This window comes from Tachypleus tridentatus, chromosome 10 (assembly GCF_004210375.1).
Source record: "Tachypleus tridentatus isolate NWPU-2018 chromosome 10, ASM421037v1, whole genome shotgun sequence".
Classification (NCBI taxonomy): Eukaryota; Metazoa; Arthropoda; class Merostomata; order Xiphosura; family Limulidae; genus Tachypleus; species Tachypleus tridentatus.
In genome coordinates, this window is record NC_134834.1 from 172,187,943 (window position 1) to 172,208,322 (window position 20,380).

A 20,380-nucleotide genomic window follows, 5' to 3' on the forward strand; every position below is an offset into this window, starting at 1 on the left:
TACCCGTAGCTTGGGAATAGACTTATGAACTTATAACATTAAAGCACAGTCAGTACCTTTTTGCACTATTGCATTTAATTAAACGAGGAAAACTGTGTCCTTTCAGCATGCTTAATTTAAACCAATGTAACATGATATATAGCATTTGAATATTAAAAAAAAAAATTAATATTAGGAGTTGTTAACGTATCTAAGTGGGCCCGGCATGGTCAAGCGTGTAAGGCGTGCGAGTCGTAATCTGAGGGTCGCGGGTTCGAATCCCGGTCGCGCCAAACATGCTCGCCGTTTCAATCGTGGGGGCGTTATAATGTGACGGTCAATCCCACTATTCGTTGGTAAAAAAGTAGCCCAAGAGTTGATGACTAGCTGCCTTCCCTCTAGTCTTACACTGCTAAATTAGGGACGGCTAGCACAGATAGCCCTCGAGTAGCTTTGTGCGAAATTCAAAACAAACAAACGTATGAAAGTGACCAGTTTTTAGTGTATTCTGTGTTTCTGAAGCATTTTGACAATTGCTTATTTAGCGCCCGGCATGGCCAGGTGGTAAGGGTAATCTGAGAGTCGCAGGTTTGAATCTCCGTCGCACCAAACATGCCGGTTCTTCTAGCCATGGGGACTTTATGATGTGTCGGTCAATCCCACTATCCGTTAGTTAAAGAATAGCCCAGGAGTTGGCAGTAGGTGTTGATGTCTAGCTACCTAGTCTTACTCTGCTAAATTAGGGACGGCTGGCGCAGATAGCTCTCGTGTAGCTTTGCGCGAAATTAAAAACAACCAAATCGAATAATATACCTACTATCAAAATAGTAACTATCAACTTTTGAGGAGAGCCAAAAATATGTATCAGTAATGTTTGAAATAATATCAGGATATTCGTAGAATTTCATGATTTTTCTTATACATAAAATCACTTTCTTTTTCTAATATCTTCGCTTGACGACACATCATTTTACTTGTCAGTGATGACAGAAGGGTATAGGTACTTAAGAAACAATTCATTTCACACTTTGTGTATTTCATAACTGTACTTTCAATATCATTAACATTAATGAAGAATGACATGCGATATGAGATTGCTACTTTTGCTGTAATTGAGTATTATATTTTTCCTCACTTTAAGCAGTACTTAGATTTCCAAAGCTTTGTAATTGATATGCAAATGTCAAAGTTAAGAACTGAAACACTGGAAATCACTCTCAATTCTTATTTCAAAAGTTACACTAGTGACAAAACACTGAATCACTTCTTCTTGTAAATAACAATAAATTAAATTATTAATTTTCTTTAATATGCTCGTACACTATAAATTGTGTTGACTTCTCGTAACTGCCCAGAGGCGCTTTCGTATTGCATTCGTAAATGTTATCGCTCAAAGCTAATATCTTTCGTTTCATATAACTGAAATAAAAAACAAAAAAAAACCTGCTTTCCTTCCCAAATATTGCTCTCAATAGAAGTGAATAACCTTTCCTTGGCGGTCACGAAGTTGAGTGACATGTTCTAATATAATTACAGAGTGAAGTTCTATGAACAACAACAACAAAATAACAACATTTTACAATTTAATAAGTTACACAACAAATTACCCACGTTATTATCCATGAGCAGTAACAACTGCAATTTATCAGTGTTTTAAAAATACATATATTCTGGTTGTCAGCTCTTGTTATCAGTTTTAAAAATACATATATTCTGGTTGTCAGCTCTTGTTTTTAATAAAGTTTACAAATTACGAATTCTCTATTTCGTTTTGTTAGTGTGCAAAAAAATGTAAATTAATACTTTCCAAAAACATAGCTGAAATAAATTATGTGTACAAATTCAGCAAAATAATAATTCGAATATATATATTATTATATTATATATATTATTACTCCAGTGCCACATTTAGTATTGGACACACAATAAGAAACAAAGCGAAACATGTTTTAATATTTTATTACTTATAATATACTTGAGAATGGTGAAATTTAATTGTTGTTGTTTTTTTGAGGGAGGGATATCTCTCTTACTTGCTGCTACAAAATTCCAAACTCACATGTTGTTAATATCACATTTTTCCAAGGCTAGAATAATTATTATATGTCCCCGTATGTATTCATTCGGTAGTGAAAAAGATGACTAGTTCTGAAGAAGTCCAAAGGCCAACCGTAAGCATATGGAGGAGAGAAAACTGATAGACTCTGATAGTGCAGTGTGTTTTGTTGTTTTTAAGAATAGTAATAATAGAGAATTCAGTAGATAAACCCGTAAAGCATTATTACACAGTGTACACATTTGCCTTGAATTGGGCCCCCCGCTAGTACAGCGGTATGTCTCCGGATTTACAACGCTAAAATCAGGGGTTCGATTCCCCTCGGTGGGCTGAGCAGATAGCCCTATGTGCCTTTGCTATAAGAAAAAACACACAGCCTTGAATTGAAATAAAACTTGCTAATCTCTCGAGTATATATATATTTCAATTCAAGGCAAATGTGTACACTGTGTAATAATGCTTTACGGGTTTATCTACTGAATTCTCTATTATTACTATTCTTAAAAAACAACAAAACACACTGCAAAAGATAAATGGATTGAACGAGAGTCGGTAATATAGTTGCTGTTACTTATTGTGAAACAGTAGGAATACCAAATAATTAAAACAAGCAATTGGTCTAATGATAAATGTGATACTAAACAAACAGTGATTATTCCAATCCATAAAATTACTGGTAGATTCCTGTGAAATCATCAGTTTTCGAATGACATCTTGGTAAGCTTATTTCGTATCAAACCGCTCTGCGGATCCATGACTTTGTTGACTACAGGGATCCTGCAATGTCTGTGTTTTTGTTTGTTTTTGAATTTCGCGCAAAGCTAATCGAGGGCTATCTGCGCTAGCCGTCCTTAATGTAGCAGTGTAAGACTAGAGGGAAGGCAGCTAGTCATCACCACCCATCGCCAACTCTTGGGCTATTCTTTTACCAACGAATAGTGGGATAGACCGTCACGTTATAACGCCCCCACGACTGAAAAGGCGAGCATGTTTAGTGCGACAGGGATGTGAATCCGCGACCTTCAGATTACGAGTCGCACGCCTTAACCCACGTGGCCATGCCGGGCCAGTAAATATCTGTCAATATTGTAATTAATCCTACTAATTACTTTTGAGAATTCCTCCAGTTATGTACAGTGAGTGTAGTAACAGAATAAAACAAACTATACTTGTTGTGGAGACGCCTGTCCTCAAAGTGATTTTTCTCGGGGACATACCGTTACGCCCCCTACAACATGGTTTTAATGACTCAACCAATGGTATTGGATTTACAGATTCCAGCTACACTGTGTCCCTGATTAATGGAAGTTTCTTACAGTTTGTTTTGCCAGAAACCTCTCGTCATCGTCATCGAAGCCGTCTTCTCTCTTCCACCGAGCCAGTCCTCTGGACATTTCTCTTCCATCTCCTGACATCAAAATCAATTAAAAACAATACCTGTTCATTGTTGCAATTAAAATTTAAATCGATCACAATTGTAACTAATAAATTACCACAAGCGGGCGAAGGAGGATGCTAAATCCTTGTCACGCTGTTTTTGTTGTTGTTATTGTTTGTCTTTTGAAGACTCAACCAGTAGATGGTATAAAAAGAAGTCACTAAGTTGAGAATTAACTTAACGAGCATGACCCGGTGGTTAGAACACTCGACTCGCAATCTGCGGATTGCGGGTCCGACTCCGGTAATGAACATGCTAATCATTTCACCTATGAGGGTGAAGCCCACCTTTTGTTGGTAAGAAAGTACCCCAAAAGTTGGCGGTGGAACAACTAGCACCAATAGTCCTTAGGTAGTTTTGTGCGAAATTCAACAAAAAAACAATAAACGAATGCAGCCTCTGATGACTGAGAGGTAAATCTGAGGGCTTGTAGCACTAAGATGTCATCTTTCATGTGTATCTGTTCATCCATTCATAATATGTAGGCAATAATACTTTTTACATGTATAAAAGTAAACATAATTTTGGTATTACATAATATTACACGAATATTTTGTAGATAACAATTGCTCAAAGAATTCCGTCAACAATTCAAAAGGGGGAAAAATGAATTATCGCGTGACATTACAAAATCTTATGGCTTGTATCGATTTAGACGGCTTTTTCTTAATAAATTATATCTAATGCAATAAACTTGTATAAATTTGAAAATGGAAAAGGCAAAGGTATAGGAAATATATATTTATTTTGGATTTTTTAAATATAAAAATCAGGTTTATAACGTGTGCAATATTAATTGCAGCACATGGTCTTCATACAATGCATTTGCAATATCATTGTTAACTGTTTGTTAAGTGCAAAACCAATTGTCTCTCTGGTCCTAAAACTAGATTTTTGGTCTTGTATGCATTCAGTCTTACCACCGAAGGGCTTTTGGTATAATTCAAACTGGATGCTTAAATTATTTAATGTAAATTAGATATCTCAACAGTGTATATTTTCGATACCCATTTAGCTGTGTTTACTAGAAACGAAGGCTTTTGTTTGTTGGGACGTATGTATAGAATTAAAGCTATCTATGCTCTGTCTACTACGGATATCGAAATCCGGTTTCGAGCGTTGTAAGTCCGGAAACATACCGATGTGCCACTGGGTGTCAGGAATAAAGAGAGCTCTTATGGTATATATTTGATTTATTCACTTAAATCATGTAAGTTGGAAGTAACGAAATTGTTCGAATATTCACTCACTCTGACCGTGTTCTTTCAACACAGTTGTGCTAAGTAAGGAGCACAACGTTTAATATCGACTGCTTTTGGGGTACCCTCATTTTTATTTTTATTTCAATTCTCCTAAAGTCATTTAAGTCTCTTTCATTTTTACTCTGCTTGTACCAGAATAGAAAGAAAACACAAGTGCATTGACAGTTTAAATACTTAATGCGTGAATAACAGATCAGAAGTTTTTGATACCCATTAGGGTCAGGTGTACAAGATCTCTTCATCCAAAAGATCAGAGAAGAAAATTAAGGCCAGGTTTAAATTCATAGTGGACAGTTAGATATCTTACCCGTAAACAGAGTTCATTGATTTTGCTAGCTATGCATGTAACACTTGCAAGTCGCCCCATCTATTGGACTGAGTTTACATAATTCATCACACAAATTGTGTCAGTATTGCTTGCCTTTGTGGGAGTGCATACTCGCTATGAAATGAGGAGGGGTAAATCGAAAGTGCGATTTCTTCGAAGTACAGCAGTTGAAGGAGTGTTGTTAGTTAGCTGTGGCCGTTGACCTGTCCTCGTCAATAGCTAGAAGAATGAGGAAGTAACGTCCAAAAGGTTTTGTAGATTATATCTGTGTATATGTAGTAGTTTTACTGTAACAATCACGTTTGCTTATGAATAAATACTACAAAAGTAAGTCTGCATGAGCCAGAGTTCCTAAAAGCTATTAAGATGTATATTTTAGATTAAAAAATACCATGACATAAACGGATTAAATACACTGGTTTATATGTATATATCTGCACGTTTCTGTAGAATGCTTTAAGAAATTATTTCTTGTTCCATTGTTTTCTGGACTAAACAAGGTTGATATGTCACCCACATGTATTCATATGGCCTAACTTTTAATTAACATTCTTTTTGTTGAAATAAATGCATGATTATTGTTATAGACTACTATTATTTAGTAACCAGCAGATTTCACGATACAACTGAAATATAGCTATCGGTTTTCCTTTTTGTTTCGATAGCGAAATAATAACAAAAATGTCAATGAAATCGACTTTAAACGATTTTAAAGTTGTCAAATCCTGTGAAGGTATAAGTAAAAGATACAACATTTTGTAACATTCCATTCATTTACCTAATCAAATCGTAATCGTTGTAGTTCATGCGTTATTACTACAACCATGTAGTAATGATCAGTCATAACTACTGTGCGTTAATTTATTTTAATATAATGATTGCGAAAACATTAATTCCTTGGCTTAATAGAGAATAATGAAATAGCACATATCATAGATCTTTAAGTATTATTTTCCACTGAATACTTTAATACTGCTAATTAAATATTATGTGCTTCATCATTCATGGTGATAGAAATTTTGCGTCAATTATACACACACACAATGTTAAACTTAGAAAATCTAGATTTTAACAGAAAGCCGAGAATGCGATGGATCTGAATAATGTAAATCAAACACTTTAGATTACAGAATAGCTGGGTGTATAAACTGAAAGATTCACAGTTAATTACGAGAGAGAGATTTTTGTTATTAAACAAAAAAGACCCTCAAATAATTAACTGCTTCAAAATAACTAAATTTAGTTAATGTTTGAAATTTATTTTATTAACACATTACCTGTAATGGAAATTCATTTAGACGAAGAAAAAGTAATTTGAGAGAGAAACAATAGAATTGTATAACAGCTAATGAAGAGATGAAATATCTACTGCAAGTAAAATCCATAGACGTAGCCGGGGTAGAAGAGATAAGGGGGCTGCCAGACATCAGTTTCTCATAAAATTGGAAAAAAAAATATAGCTTTGTTATTTTTTTTTAAATTCTAAGATCGTTAAACTCCGAGGCTCGATTCCTTGTGGTGGACGTAGCAAATAGCCCGATGTAATTTCTATTTAAAACAGAATTACACATATACCAAACTCACATTCCCACCCAGTCCAAAAGCGAGCAATTAGTTTAAACAAACCTGAATAAAGTCTTGAGTATAAATAAACTCTGTTGGTGTAAACAATTGTGTTAATGTGTTATCGTAGTTTCAAAATTACCAGACACGACATAAGTGCGACTTTAATGGTGAGTTCACAGACAAATAACAATTAACCTATGTGATACTTTAAATTTTGAACCACATACTGGTTGCTTTCTGTAAGCGTCTTTTATTCTCTATTGTGATTCCAGTTGAATTATTTTGTTTTCTTTGTGAACACCATTCTATTAACATTGTTAAACAGAGCTGAAAGAAACTTTTTACAATCTACCTGTTGGTGTGATAAATCATTAAATTCATTATTTTTACCTCTCGACTTGTTGTCTCCAGTGATTCAGCTGTACGTCCAATAGTTTATAGGATTAAGAAGCTAGTTTCGATACTCGTGGCGGACACAACATAGATACCCCATTATGCAGTTTTACACATTAAACAAACAGTCTTGTTTTACAGACATCAGTTTCTCATAAAATTGGGAAAAAAAAACGCATTGTATGAAAATTTAAGCTGTATTATGTATGAGTTAGTTTGTACAAGAATTGTAACAACATTATGGTTTAAATATTTCACGAAAGGATTCACGATACAATTTTGGAATCACATTGTGGGCCTTATTACCCACACAAACCACGAATCATATTGTGGGCCTTATTACCCACTCAAACCACTCTTGTTTCTCCACTTGTTGCAAAATACGTTAAGAGATCGGATTCAATCATAGGACATTGTAACTACTTTTCAGAGCATAGTTTAATAAGCATTTACATATCTATTGCAGGGCCTGACATGGCCAAGCGCGTAAGGCGTGCGACTCGTAATTCGCGGGTTCGCGCCCGCGTCGCGCTAAACATGCTCGCCCTCCCAGCCGTGGGGGCGTATAATGTTACGGTCAATCCCACTATTCGTTGGTAAAAGAGTAGCCCAAGAGTTGGCGGTGGGTGGTGATGACTAGCTGTCTTCCCTCTAGTCTTACACTGCTAAATTAGGGACGGCTAGCATAGATAGCCCTCGAGTAGCTTTGTGCGAAATTCCAAAAAACAAACAAATAATCTGTTGCAGTGCGATATAAAGTTGTCTTGTTTTTTGGGTTTGCTCTTTTATTACTTCTATTTGTACCTATTCGTTAGGATATTCCTTGCACAATATATTAACAACAACGTATAACGATTAGTTGTAGTCAATATCAATCAACTGTTCCTTTTGTTTTGCGGTTCTACTTTCATTTGTATAGTCTGAGGTTTAGTTTTCACTACTCCTAATGATATGCTTAAACCGCCTCATCACCGTATTTGGTGTAATTAGCAGTTTCCCCCTACACTCGGTTGCCTAGTAATTAACAGCATGCGAGTTACTTTGAGCTACTGCAGAACACGTTGTAAAGACAGTTTTGTTAATATCGTTTGTCTAATTTGTTTTGTTTTTGTTTCTGACAACTGCTAAGATACAATGTTTTTTTTTTCATTTTCTTCACTCAAATAACATATCTCCGGTTGGATAAATCACTTAAGATTCGAGCGTTTTGAATAGATTAAGCATTACCTCTCTTGGCAGCCCACCTTGCACGGACACTACTTTAAGTTTTAATTGAATTTGCTGGTTGTCTAAATAATTAAGAAAATAATATTCACATAATTAGAAAATAAAGCATACATAATAAAGTTTGAACCTAAGTAATTAAAAGCTCAAACTTTAGTTATCAAGTTACACAAATATTGACGTAGTTGAAGTGGTTATATAAGTCACTCTTGTTAAAATAAATTTTTCAGCTTAATTGTATAGGCATTAATGAATACATTTTAAATGCTGTTAGCCATCCGTTTGAATGAAATCCGTACATCAGTTTCGAGTTGTTAATCTGGCAGATAAACGAACTGACCTGCTTATTGCACAGGCATTATCATGTACCTATTAAAACTAGTTTTTCAAACGACGGTTCGCTTTCCATTTTGTTTTAAGTTGATATAAATGGTAGTTTTTTTTTGTGTGTGAAACTCTGTCGTCAACTCTGCAAAGTAGTTTGTTTGTTTTTCTGATTACTTTTCCAGATTTCAAGAGAAAATATTCGGTAAAACCTTGCCCCGTTTTTATGTACTCTATATGCACTTGTAGCAATTACTTGAGAGCTATATTCAGGTTCTTTGCCACAAGCGAAATTTCTATCAAATTAACGAGGATGACATTGTGTGAGAAAAGCAAAGCTTCTAGTAAAAGAAATCTTTCGGTTTTCAAAAGTAAGCAGATAAAAATAAAATCATATTAAGGAAAATATTAAAAGGAATCAAATTTTCCTTATAACTTCAGAAGCTTTAAGGCACATTTACTTATTGCTTAAAGCAATTTCATGTATACATATACTTAAAAGAGTAAGGGTACGTATGCCGTATGTCGTAGCTATATGAAGAGATATGTGTATATATTCCTTGTATTCGGTATCGATTAGAAAACTTCATCGAGGGAAGCGGCGCCTCCCTGCGAGTACTCTCGCTGTTTCTTTTTCTTTTTTAAAGAAGTAACTCAGCAGAATTTGAGCCTTGAGTACACTTATTGATTTCTGTTTTCTCGCCCTTTATGTGCTCAGACTAGTCATGAAAGAGGAACTATTCAGTATATTTATTTCGCCCAAGAATGTACAGACCCGATGAATTTATCTGTAAACAGTAATGACATTTTAGCATCTTATATTTTTATATTATTTACTTCGAATTGAAAGAGAGAATTTGACACAAAACTCTCTAAGGTAGTATTTTTAACTCTTTCTGATGATGTGGAAATTGTAATCACACCTGTTAAATAGTACCATTAATAACCATTTTATCAAATTATATTCAGACAGATCTTATCGTAATTTAACTATTGACTTATGTTTGTTTTGTAAAACATTTACTAATTCCCTTGGTATAAATACGCTACAGTCGCAGGCCCGACATGGCCAGGAGGTTAAGGCACTCGACTATTAATCCGAGGGTCGCGGGATCGAATCCCCGTAGCATAAAACTTAAGAATCAAACCCAGATTTTAGGTCTGTTAGTCCATAAACTTACAGCCCAATCAGAGGTTTAATTAATAAGTGCTGCTTCTTAATTAACTCCACGCTCTAGTGGGTGGGTCGCACCCACTATTCGATTTGAACAGCCCAAGAGTTAGTGCTGTTACTGGTTATTCACTGCTTTTCCTTTTTCTCGTGACCCGGCATGTCCAGGTGGTTAAGGCACTTGACTCCTAATCCGAGGTTTGCGGGTTCAAATCCCTATTACACCAAACATGCTCGCCCTTTCAGCTGTGGAGGCGTTATAATGTGATGGCCAATCCAACTATTTGTTCGGTAAAAGAGTAGCTCAAGGGTTTGCGGTAGGTAATAATAGCTGGTTGTTTTCCCTCTAGTCTTACACTGCTAAATTAGGGACGGCTAGCGCAGATAATTCTTGTGTAGCTTTGCGCGAAATTCAAAACAAACCATTTTTCTCTAGTAATTCAAAGTCAGAGACGGCTATGCGCCGATTATCCATACAGCTTTGCTCTAGTATTCATACACATACACACAAAATCATACTATAGTATGATTCACTTCAGCATCAAAAATGTATTAACTTTGGATACGCAGTTTCTAAATACGCAAAATGTCACCAAATCGTACAGGTTTCTCCGAGGCCGTTAACGAGAACTAGGACTACAACGCAATAACTGAAAGCTTGCTAGATTGTAAATTGAAACGCGTGACTTATTCGTTTAATGTGAAACAGCTTTTATTACACAATTACAGCTTACATTTCGATTAACTCCTGAGATTTTTAAGTAAAAGTACTCGTTAGATGGACGAAATGTGATCTCTTTTTTTGTATGTGAATGGAATGCTAACTATTTATAAAAATATATCAACCATTCCAGGTTTCAACTTTGCGCTTTTTTTCTAAACAAATGTATTTATTAACTCCCGGTTAGAGCAAGCTGTAAACTATAAAGTTCAAATTTGTATATGTAATAATTATAGTTAATTAAATATCCAATCGTTTTTGGTTTTTTTACATTTAAAATACATTATTTCCTCAGTTGGATATTCTTACTGTAAACGATATTTTCGGCCTTAATTCTAATAATATCTGACGAGGCTCGACCAACTTACTGTTCAGTCATTTACTTAAAACATGCTTAATTATGTGCGTGGCCTGTGATTAGCATGTCTGGATTGTGAATCAGAAGATTTATGGTTCGCTTCACGTTGACACGAAAACCCCATTTCGCACTTTGGAGGCGTGGTTACGTTACACCAATGAGAGTTAAATTATACTATTCATTTAGCTAAGAATAGCTCACGAGTTGAAGAAGAGTGGTTTTGGCGAGTTAAAAATTTAGAATAGTTATTACCAGATAGTTCTTGTGTTAGTTTGTGTGAAAATGTCGAAATAAATAAGTATTATGACGAATGTTTTATAAATTGTCTTAAAGCATTTCATGACCAGTAAACAAACTATAAACAAACTTTATATGTAATCAGGTGGCTGTTGAATTAAATACATATATATATATATTTATGAGAAAAGTAGAATTAAAACATCTGTTGGAAATACCAAACAAAAGTACAACGTCATGCCACTCTCGATCGTTCGTGTTCTTGTATTTAATTCATTTTTTTAACCAACGTGTTTCACAAACATTTTGTTGAAACTAACAGCGCGTACGTCATGTGTAACACTTCAGTTACAGGCTCAATACATAAGAAGTATCCGATTCATGGCTTGTGCTTCTGGTATTATTCGATGCATCAAGTGTTACACTGGGGTTTTCACTTATAGCTCTGGACTTAACCGGTTCATCACGTGTGGTTTTGGGATTACCAGTACATTTACGCGTGTATTGAGTTTGCGTTAAAACAACTTTCGTGAGACGAAACTTAATTTAAAAATCATTAAAGTATAATGGTTGATTATATTTGTATCCATATTGAGTTCTGTACTTGATACGTACTGAGTCGCTTTAAATGTCCTCTCTTCGATTTTTTTTTCCAGACTTTTCACACTCCAAGTTTTGGGGATGAAGAGTTTGACATTCCACCTCTTAACTTGCCTTCAACGGAGGGCAACCATAATGGAGATGTCTTTGGACCACAGGTAAACGTTTATTGTTATTCAGTCTAAGAATAAGGGGAGCAAAGAACTCAGTTTAATTAAATGTTTCTTTTATGAAATATAAGCATACGTACACATTGCAATAACATTGTTATTAGTATCACTTTTGATATTTTACTCAAACATTTTATTTATTTAACAAGATTAACGAAAAATATTTCTTAAGCTACGTTTATTTAAACCCACAAAATACACATTAATGCGTGACGAATTGGAAAGAAAAACCTATAATATGATGTCATTACTACAATGGTTTACAACTGAAACTGTTTCTCGCGTTCATCATTTGCCATTGTATCCAAGCAGGAAAACCTCATAAATACACAAAAAATTATTCTGAATCCATTTTGTGCCAACATCTTTCTTAAAAGCTTTCACAATCGTTATGAAGATAAATGTTTCTATCTCGAAACAATAGCTGAAAATCTCCTCTTTTTTTTTTTTCCTTTATAAATTAAAGCTCTGTTTGTTCCTATAACAATTTGCATTAATGTAGCTCAAGTTTGATTTTTATATCTGTAATTTGAGTTCTTACAGTTTGGAAACTTATATTTATCTCTTTTGGAAATCATTACCATTCACTAATGAGTTTGTTATTTATATCAAGCTTGCAAAATCCATATCATTATAATGTCAGATTAATGAGGCAAGTTAAGACAAATTATGTCATTCTAATTCTATATATTTTATCGTTGAAAGCACTTTATCTGATTAATCTCTGTCATTACGGTTCTGTAGTAATGATTGTGTTTTACTGCTTTGTTGTCGTATAGTATTTTCCTTTAAATTGGCTTTTTTTTCTCTCTCTCTTTTTGCTATCCAAGCATAATAATTTTATATATGTTTGCTCATTACATAAGGTTAGTAGTTTAGGTGAAAGTCACATAGAGGCAGTAAATCGGAAAATGTATTCTCTGTTTTTACTTTATTTAGTTACCTAATGGATAACGAAAGGAACCGAGATGAAAAAGTTTTAATTACAACCACTTTCCTAGTTATTTCCTGACTGAAGTTTATTCGTTGTTGGTTTTTTCTTCTTTTTTTGCTGTTAGCAGATAACAAGTTATAAAGCTGATGTCACGTTCGACAAAACGCAGTTTTTTAAATTTAAGTTATTTTCAGGGTTATGAGAAAAAACTTATGTTCCAGCCTTTATCACACCCACAACAGCAGGGACAAGGGTTAGGAATGGATCACCCTGGTGTGATAACTTCCAGTTCTGCTACCAGACCCCCTTCTGTGGGAATAATGGACAATGGTCATTCCCAATATCCAGTGGTTCAAGAAATGTACCTTCCTCATATGGGAGGAGGGGATGGTTCAAGAGGAGTTATGCAGGTTCACAATATACATGTTCCGTAAGTTCCTTTTCTTGTCACATAATCAGTTTTAATCAGGGAGGAGGGGATGGTTCAAGAGGAGTTATGCAGGTTCACAATATACATGTTCCGTAAGTTCCTTTTCTTGTCACATAACCAGTTTTAATCAGGGAGGAGGGGATGGTTCAAGAGAAGTTATGCAGGTTCACAATATACATGTTCCGTAAGTTCCTTTTCTTGTCACATAATCAGTTTTAATCAGGGAGGAGGGGATGGTTCAAGAGGAGTTATGCAGGTTCACAATATACATGTTCCGTTAGTTCCTTTTCTTGTCACATAATCAGTTTTAATCAGTTTCCATCAAGTTATTTTAGAAATACTAATCTCGCATGGCATGAGTGTTTTAATGTAAGTATAGAGTTTATAACAGTATAGAAAGATTACGTTAAAACGATTCTCAATGTAATATCCCTTTTATTATGACCCTTTTTTCTTTCTTAAATGGAATTGTATAAATTCAAAAACCAATTCCATACTTCAACGAAGAAGCCATTGTTGACACCTCGAATTTTAACGCAGTTTCTATGTTTAACCCTTAAACAGCGGGAATGTTGTAGGTAGCAGCATCAGTTGATGATGGCTGCTGTTAAGGGTTAATCGAGTGTGTCTCGGTTAAAGTCCCTCTCTGGTTAAGTCTATGGATTTACAACGCAAAGAAATCAAGAAGTTCGATTATCATCGCTAGATACAACAGATAGCCCGATGTGGCTTTGCTATAAGAAAACACACACACTGTCTACGTAAAGACTTGAATGATAGTAAGAAAATTATGGAAGTATAGTGAAAAAAAGAAAGAGAGATATCAGTGATGTTTTTCTATCTTTGTGTAATATATTTACAAATCTCACGTTGGATGACTATATAGCGTTAATAATGACACTCTAGTGTTAGAGTTAGTAAATAGTTCAAATATTATTAAAATATGGAAAAAGCATCTTCTGAGGCTAATAAGCATAATAGAAACTACTTAACGAAAAGCTAGTCTTCATAGTACATATATTTTTAACAAGTAGCACAGATTTACTGAACATAGAGAGACTTTTACCATAGGAGAAAGATGTAAAAAAAGATTTGTTTTTCTAAATTTCGATTTACTTTGGATTTGCAAAGATTATCCAATAATTGAGATCAACAACCAGGAGCTCATCCTGTTACCTTTGTTTAACTTGAAAGGCATTCAGTGTGTCAGTATTTTGTTTGTGTTGTGTTTCATTAACTAAGTTTCAGAATGCTTCTTTCAGGATCCAATCATATGACAGTCAACATGGCTATGGTAACCCACAATTACATCAGTCACAATTACAGAGTATGCCTCCGCCACAAATGCCCCCTAGTGGCCAACACCAGTACCAACAGACCATAAGCGGTCACATGAGAACTCTCAACCAATCACAGCTGTCCTCTCAACTAGGCATGCATATGTCCATGACTCACCCGGGAGCTCAAGCACCAGGGTCTGTGGGAGGATCACCAAGGTCAAACCAAACCTCACCTGGTCATGAAACAAGTGAAGACAGTGATGACAGTAATGCTCTTGCTCAGGTAACGATTTTCAGCGGCGGCATAGTGGCTCATAGAATGAATCTGAAGTTGTCGTTTTTTATGTTTTCAATTGCAAATTTTTTAGCTCATACTTCCGCCATTTCTTGACCGATTTGAGATTAAAATACACTTTTGAACTCAGGAGGTCATATTCTTTCGACTAATGTATTTGATCACGTTCAAGGTATCATTGATTAACTGACCCTAATTATAACTAAAATAATTTAAATATAAGGGTAGGCTGGTGGAGATCCTCAGGAACAATGAAATCGAATAGAGTGTACACGCGCCCCACACTTGGAATTACTGGCGCACAAAAATATAGCTAATAAAAAGGGGGAAAACAGGTCTGGCAGATGAATATACTTTAATTACGTGTAAAATAATTTTATGTGCCTGTGCTATCGAGGATTCTTTCTTGTTTAATATTTAAAGAACAAATGCTTCCAGAAGACAAGAAAATAACAAATAATGAAGGATTCCAAGTTCTAACAACAAAATCCTGCGACGTAAAATGATAGTTTATAATTACATAACAAATATATGTAAGTCCCCTTGACATATAAGTGATAAATTTACGGACTTATAACTCCAAAATCCGGTATTCGATTCTCTCCAGTGGGCACAAGCTATATAGCTTAAGGTGGCTTTGTTCAATATCAGTCAATTTTTTCTTGTATTGTATCACCAGAAACATAGTTTCACACTGTTTTGTATTGTAAAATATCTTTAAAAATTACTGAATACTTTAACTGTAACTGACATTAAAATCTTATTGGATAACAATAAAAATTAGGTTCATGTAAAAACAAGGTTGCAAGGTTACGCACCGTTCTATTATTATTATTTTGTAAGGATTCATTCCCCCTTTCTTTTATGGTTTCATTTTATTTGATGTAACCGACTGTAAGTGCCCTGAGACATCGATACTTAATGAGTTCTACTCTGACAGTCAAAAGTAAAACAAACTATACTACATATTATGTTTAGACCAAAAATAACCTTAATATTTTGTCAAGTCAATTCAAACATATGTAAATTTTGATAAAACTAAATCCTGTAAATGTTAGCAACATTTTGAGTTTATCGTCTAACGAAGGTTTTGTATGGACATGTTTCGATCCCAACCTTGAACGCACGCGTTTCAAATCCTTATTCAAAATAAAATGTATACTAATGAATGAAGTATTCAACACATGTGTTTTGGAAAAAAACAATAAACATAATTGAAAGACGAGTATAGAAGAAGTTCACAGTTTGAGAGGATAATAAGTTGAGTTGTGCAGGTTGAAAATCCTTCCAAAACAATAAACATAATTGAAAGACGAGTATAGAAGAAGTTCACAGTTTGAGAGGATAATAAGTTGAGTTGTGCAGGTTAAAAATCCTTCCAAAACAATAAACATAATTGAAAGACGAGTATAGAAGAAGTTCACAGTTTGAGGATAATAAGTTGAGTTGTGCAGGTTAAAAATCCTTCCAAAACAATAAACATAATTAATAAGTTGAGTTGTGCAGGTTAAAAATCCTTCCAAAACAATAAACATAATTGAAAGACGAGTATAGAAGAAGTTCACAGTTTGAGAGGATAATAAGTTGAGTTGTGCAGGTTAAAAATCCTTCCAAAACAATAAACATAATTGAAAGACGAGTATAGAAGAAGTTCACAGTTTGAGAGGATAATAAGTTGAGTTGTGCAGGTTGAAAATCCTTCCAAAACAATAAACATAATTGAAAGACGAGTATAGAAGAAGTTCACAGTTTGAGAGGATAATAAGTTGAGTTGTGCAGGTTAAAATCCTTCCAAAACAATAAACATAATTGAAAGACGAGTATAGAAGAAGTTCACAGTTTGAGAGGATAATAAGTTGAGTTGTGCAGGTTAAAAATCCTTCCAAAACAATAAACATAATTGAAAGACGAGTATAGAAGAAGTTCACAGTTTGAGAGGATAATAAGTTGAGTTGTGCAGGTTAAAAATCCTTCCAAAACAATAAACATAATTGAAGACGAGTATAGAAGAAGTTCACAGTTTGAGAGGATAATAAGTTGAGTTGTGCAGGTTGAAAATCCTTCCAAAACAATAAACATAATTGAAAGACGAGTATAGAAGAAGTTCACAGTTTGAGAGGATAATAAGTTGAGTTGTGCAGGTTAAAAATCCTTCCAACTGAAAACCGCGACTTTCCTCGAATCCTGTATGACATTTCACTCACTTGTTTGAGTATAGCAGAAGATGAATTACGAGTTTTGTGACTGCCATTTTGAAGTCAGCTCTAGACCAACAATTAATCTTATCCTCTTTTTAAACTGTCTAATCGTTCCACAATCTTGTCGTATTAGATGTCCTTCTTGTAACATTAAGTTATCATAACGTTTTTTAAAAAATAGCAAATTAAAACTACGGGCATCAAAGCGTATCTTAACTTGTCTTCGTTGTACTGGTTAGTCCAGAAAATTGAAGACTTGAAAATACGTGTGGTAATGTGAAACACTTGGAGTTCTTATGTACAAGGTTCTTTCAGACTATAGACGAGTTCGTGTGAGTAAGATACTTCGCACAGTTTGTGCACAGATTTCGGTTCTACTTTTTCATTAAGAAACATATTATAAAACCTTTTCTACGTGATCAAAATAACTAGTCCTAAAAGTACAAAGTGTTTAGATTATATTTGAAGAACAGCTAACCTTAATATATTTTTTACATTAATCATGTTAACGTACAGCTTTGATTTTTATGTGTTAGTCAAAACATCTAGCAGTTAAACTAATAAATATTTATTTTAAAAGTTATTTTAATTAATACAAGACAATAATTGCACGAGTATGTAAAAGCCAAAAACATCTGTAAATAAAAAACAACTTTGTAAATTGCAGAAATTTACATTGAAGATATTCTTTTCTAGTCTATTCCAACAGAAAGAATATAAATTTGTTTTGATATGTACAGGTTTATCATATTTTATATCTTATTTTGTTATAAGAACTCCGCCCTTATCGAGAAAAAAAACAACAGAAGTATGTCACGTGATATCAGACATTTTATAGAAAAATGACACTAGATAGAGAGAAAACAGCAACATGACAGCATAATATGGAACAGATTATCAGATAAAACATGAAAGAAAATTGAAAAATAATTTCATGAAATATGAAAATGAAAACTATGGAAACAACACTGCAATGTGTAAAAATTAGTATGAAAGTATTTATACGGAAATTTGTTTATTATTATTTGTAGGTAGTTTTGTGTTGCGTACATACTGAATCGTTATACATTTAAGATATTTTAAATTGTTTATAAGTTTACTAGCTCACCTCTGATGTTCAATCACAAAATACGTTGTCATTATTGCACATTTCTCTAGATCTAAAGCAGCTTAATTTTCCTTTTAAGTGAAAAATATAATTATATACCGCTGTTTCTTTTCACTCCTGGCGTGGCCAGGTGGTTAAAGAATTCGACTTGTAATCCGAGGGACGCGGGTAGGAATCCCTGTCATACTAAACATGCTCGCTCTTTCAGCCGTGGGGGCGTTATAATGTCACGATCAATTCCACTATTCGTTGGTAAAAGAATAGCCCAAAAGTTGGCTGTGGGTGGTGATGACTAGCTGCCTTCTCTCTAATCTCATACCGCAAAATTAGGGACAGCTGGCGCAGATAGCCCTCGTGTAGCTTTGCGCAAAATTCAAACAAACCAATTTTTTCGCTGAAAGTGAGTACTTAAGATGTTATATTTCCAGTTAACAGTTTAAGCCCGATTAACGCAGGTAGTCTATACATATATATGTATGTATACGTGTGTGTGAATAATTACAATTTTTTTTTTTTAGTTTCTTTTGTAACTTTTGGACATGGAAATTATTTAGTGCGCTCTTAAATATCGATGTCATTTTCCAATGCTGAATTTAAGCTCAGGAAATCGATGTTTCTTCAGACGTTATCAGTTCATATCTAAGTAAACTGAAAAGAAGAATGGTTTTCTCTGAAGCCATTGAAAATTTAAGACAGCTTGTTAAAGAATCCGGGGAACGAATGCTATATAAACGTAAAGCACCGTTGTGAATGATTGCTATTGGCCAACTTAGCAATGAAAGTTATCGCGTTGAAACAGATGCTTTCCTTCCATTACCTTCTTTATCTTTCTTTTATTTCTAAACGCGTAGTTCAGTCACATTTATAACATTCATTCAAGTTTGAACTATAAAATGTGATGTTCCTCAAATACTTTAACATGCTCATGACTGCAGTTTTTATCAAGATTTTAGGCTATTTACTATTACGCCAGTGGAAAAAAAGTAAATCGAAATGATAATGAAAATGCCACGTGCAGAATATGAGAGAACAAAATATATTGAAGCTATTTCCATGAAATGACTTTCTTCTGAAAAGTGAAAAAAATATATATTTTAACAAATGATCTCATGTGAAAACGAAAAAAATTAAATGTATCCATTAGCGCACTAGTAAAAAATTCCTATCGTAAATGAGAAACGTTGAGCTATTCTTCCTGCAATGTTCTAGAATGTTACCGAAACGTTTTGTTAAGTATAAGGTTTTCCTAACTCATACTTTATTATGAGAAAATCAAATTAAAGAAAGACGTCGCTAGTTGTATCATATCAAATATCACGCGGTGAGTGGTTTTCGTAATCCTGTAATTTACATTTTATAATTTCAGATCAGTAATAAAACTTCAGTTATTTTTACTACTTAACAACTGACCCTTCCTTTAACGCAACTGGTCGTTTGAATGTCTAAATAATTAAATAAATTTTAAGAGAACATAATTTGAAATAATCTTTTCAAGTTCCCCGATTATTATCACATTCATCGTGTGACAGGTTTTTACTCAAATTAATGTCAATGATCCATAAGATTTATTACTGTCATTAACGTTCACAATTAGAGGGTTTTTTGTTTGTTATTGAAAGTTAAATATATTTCCAAGAATGTTCATTTCAAACTATTACTTTTCTTATAGTGAGAAGTTCAACAATCGATAAACATATGAATCTGAACATTTGGAAAACTGTACGTTCAACTATCGAGTAATCTTTCTTTTACCCTAACTTTCAGATGTTCATGATTAAAAGAACAGATCACGTGATTCACTATTGCCCCTTTCATCCTTTCTATACATTAGATCAATATAGCGCTGAAAATAAAATATGAAAACACAAATCTCTCATTAGGAAACAAAGCCCATACCACCACCAGCTGAGAACCAGTGTCAGTTTCCATCAGCATAGCATGGTCGATTACAGAGATCGTAACCCAGTAGAGTTTAATATATGACTTTAGATGTGGAAGATGCTTTATTGTATTTTATTTTTTGTATGTACATACATATTAGATCTGTCATGTAGGCCTACTGTTCAACGCATTCTTAGGGTGAATAAACTCACCAACTAAATTTAAGTGAAAAGCTGATTCGCGAACATTTTTTTCTTTTCTTTTGAAACTTGCACCGAAAAATGAAAACGTTTTACCACAGAATAGATATTAATATTCTGCTTTAGGGCTAAGAAATAAGTTTCTTTTAATCTTATAAATATTTTAGACACCTTTCATATTTTCTATTAAACTGGATATTTTGTGTAGTTCAGCTTTCAAGAAGTCC

The 20,380-nt window shown here is 34.1% G+C and overlaps 1 protein-coding gene across 8 annotated transcripts in view; it reads left to right on the forward strand.

The window, feature by feature from the left end:
• LOC143230915 (thymocyte selection-associated high mobility group box protein TOX-like) overlaps positions 1 to 20,380 on the forward strand; it is a 166,512-nt gene that overhangs the window by 111,796 nt on the left and 34,336 nt on the right. For 7 of the 8 annotated variants that reach the window (XM_076465223.1, XM_076465225.1, XM_076465222.1 and 4 more), the window contains 3 exons: positions 11,714 to 11,815; positions 12,956 to 13,191; positions 14,454 to 14,754. In XM_076465223.1, the coding sequence (XP_076321338.1) occupies positions 11,714 to 11,815; positions 12,956 to 13,191; positions 14,454 to 14,754 (639 nt within the window). Of the gene's footprint in view, positions 1 to 5,290; positions 5,313 to 11,713; positions 11,816 to 12,955; positions 13,192 to 14,453; positions 14,755 to 20,380 lie in introns of those variants that run through there. The other variant, XM_076465229.1, reaches the window with a different exon arrangement.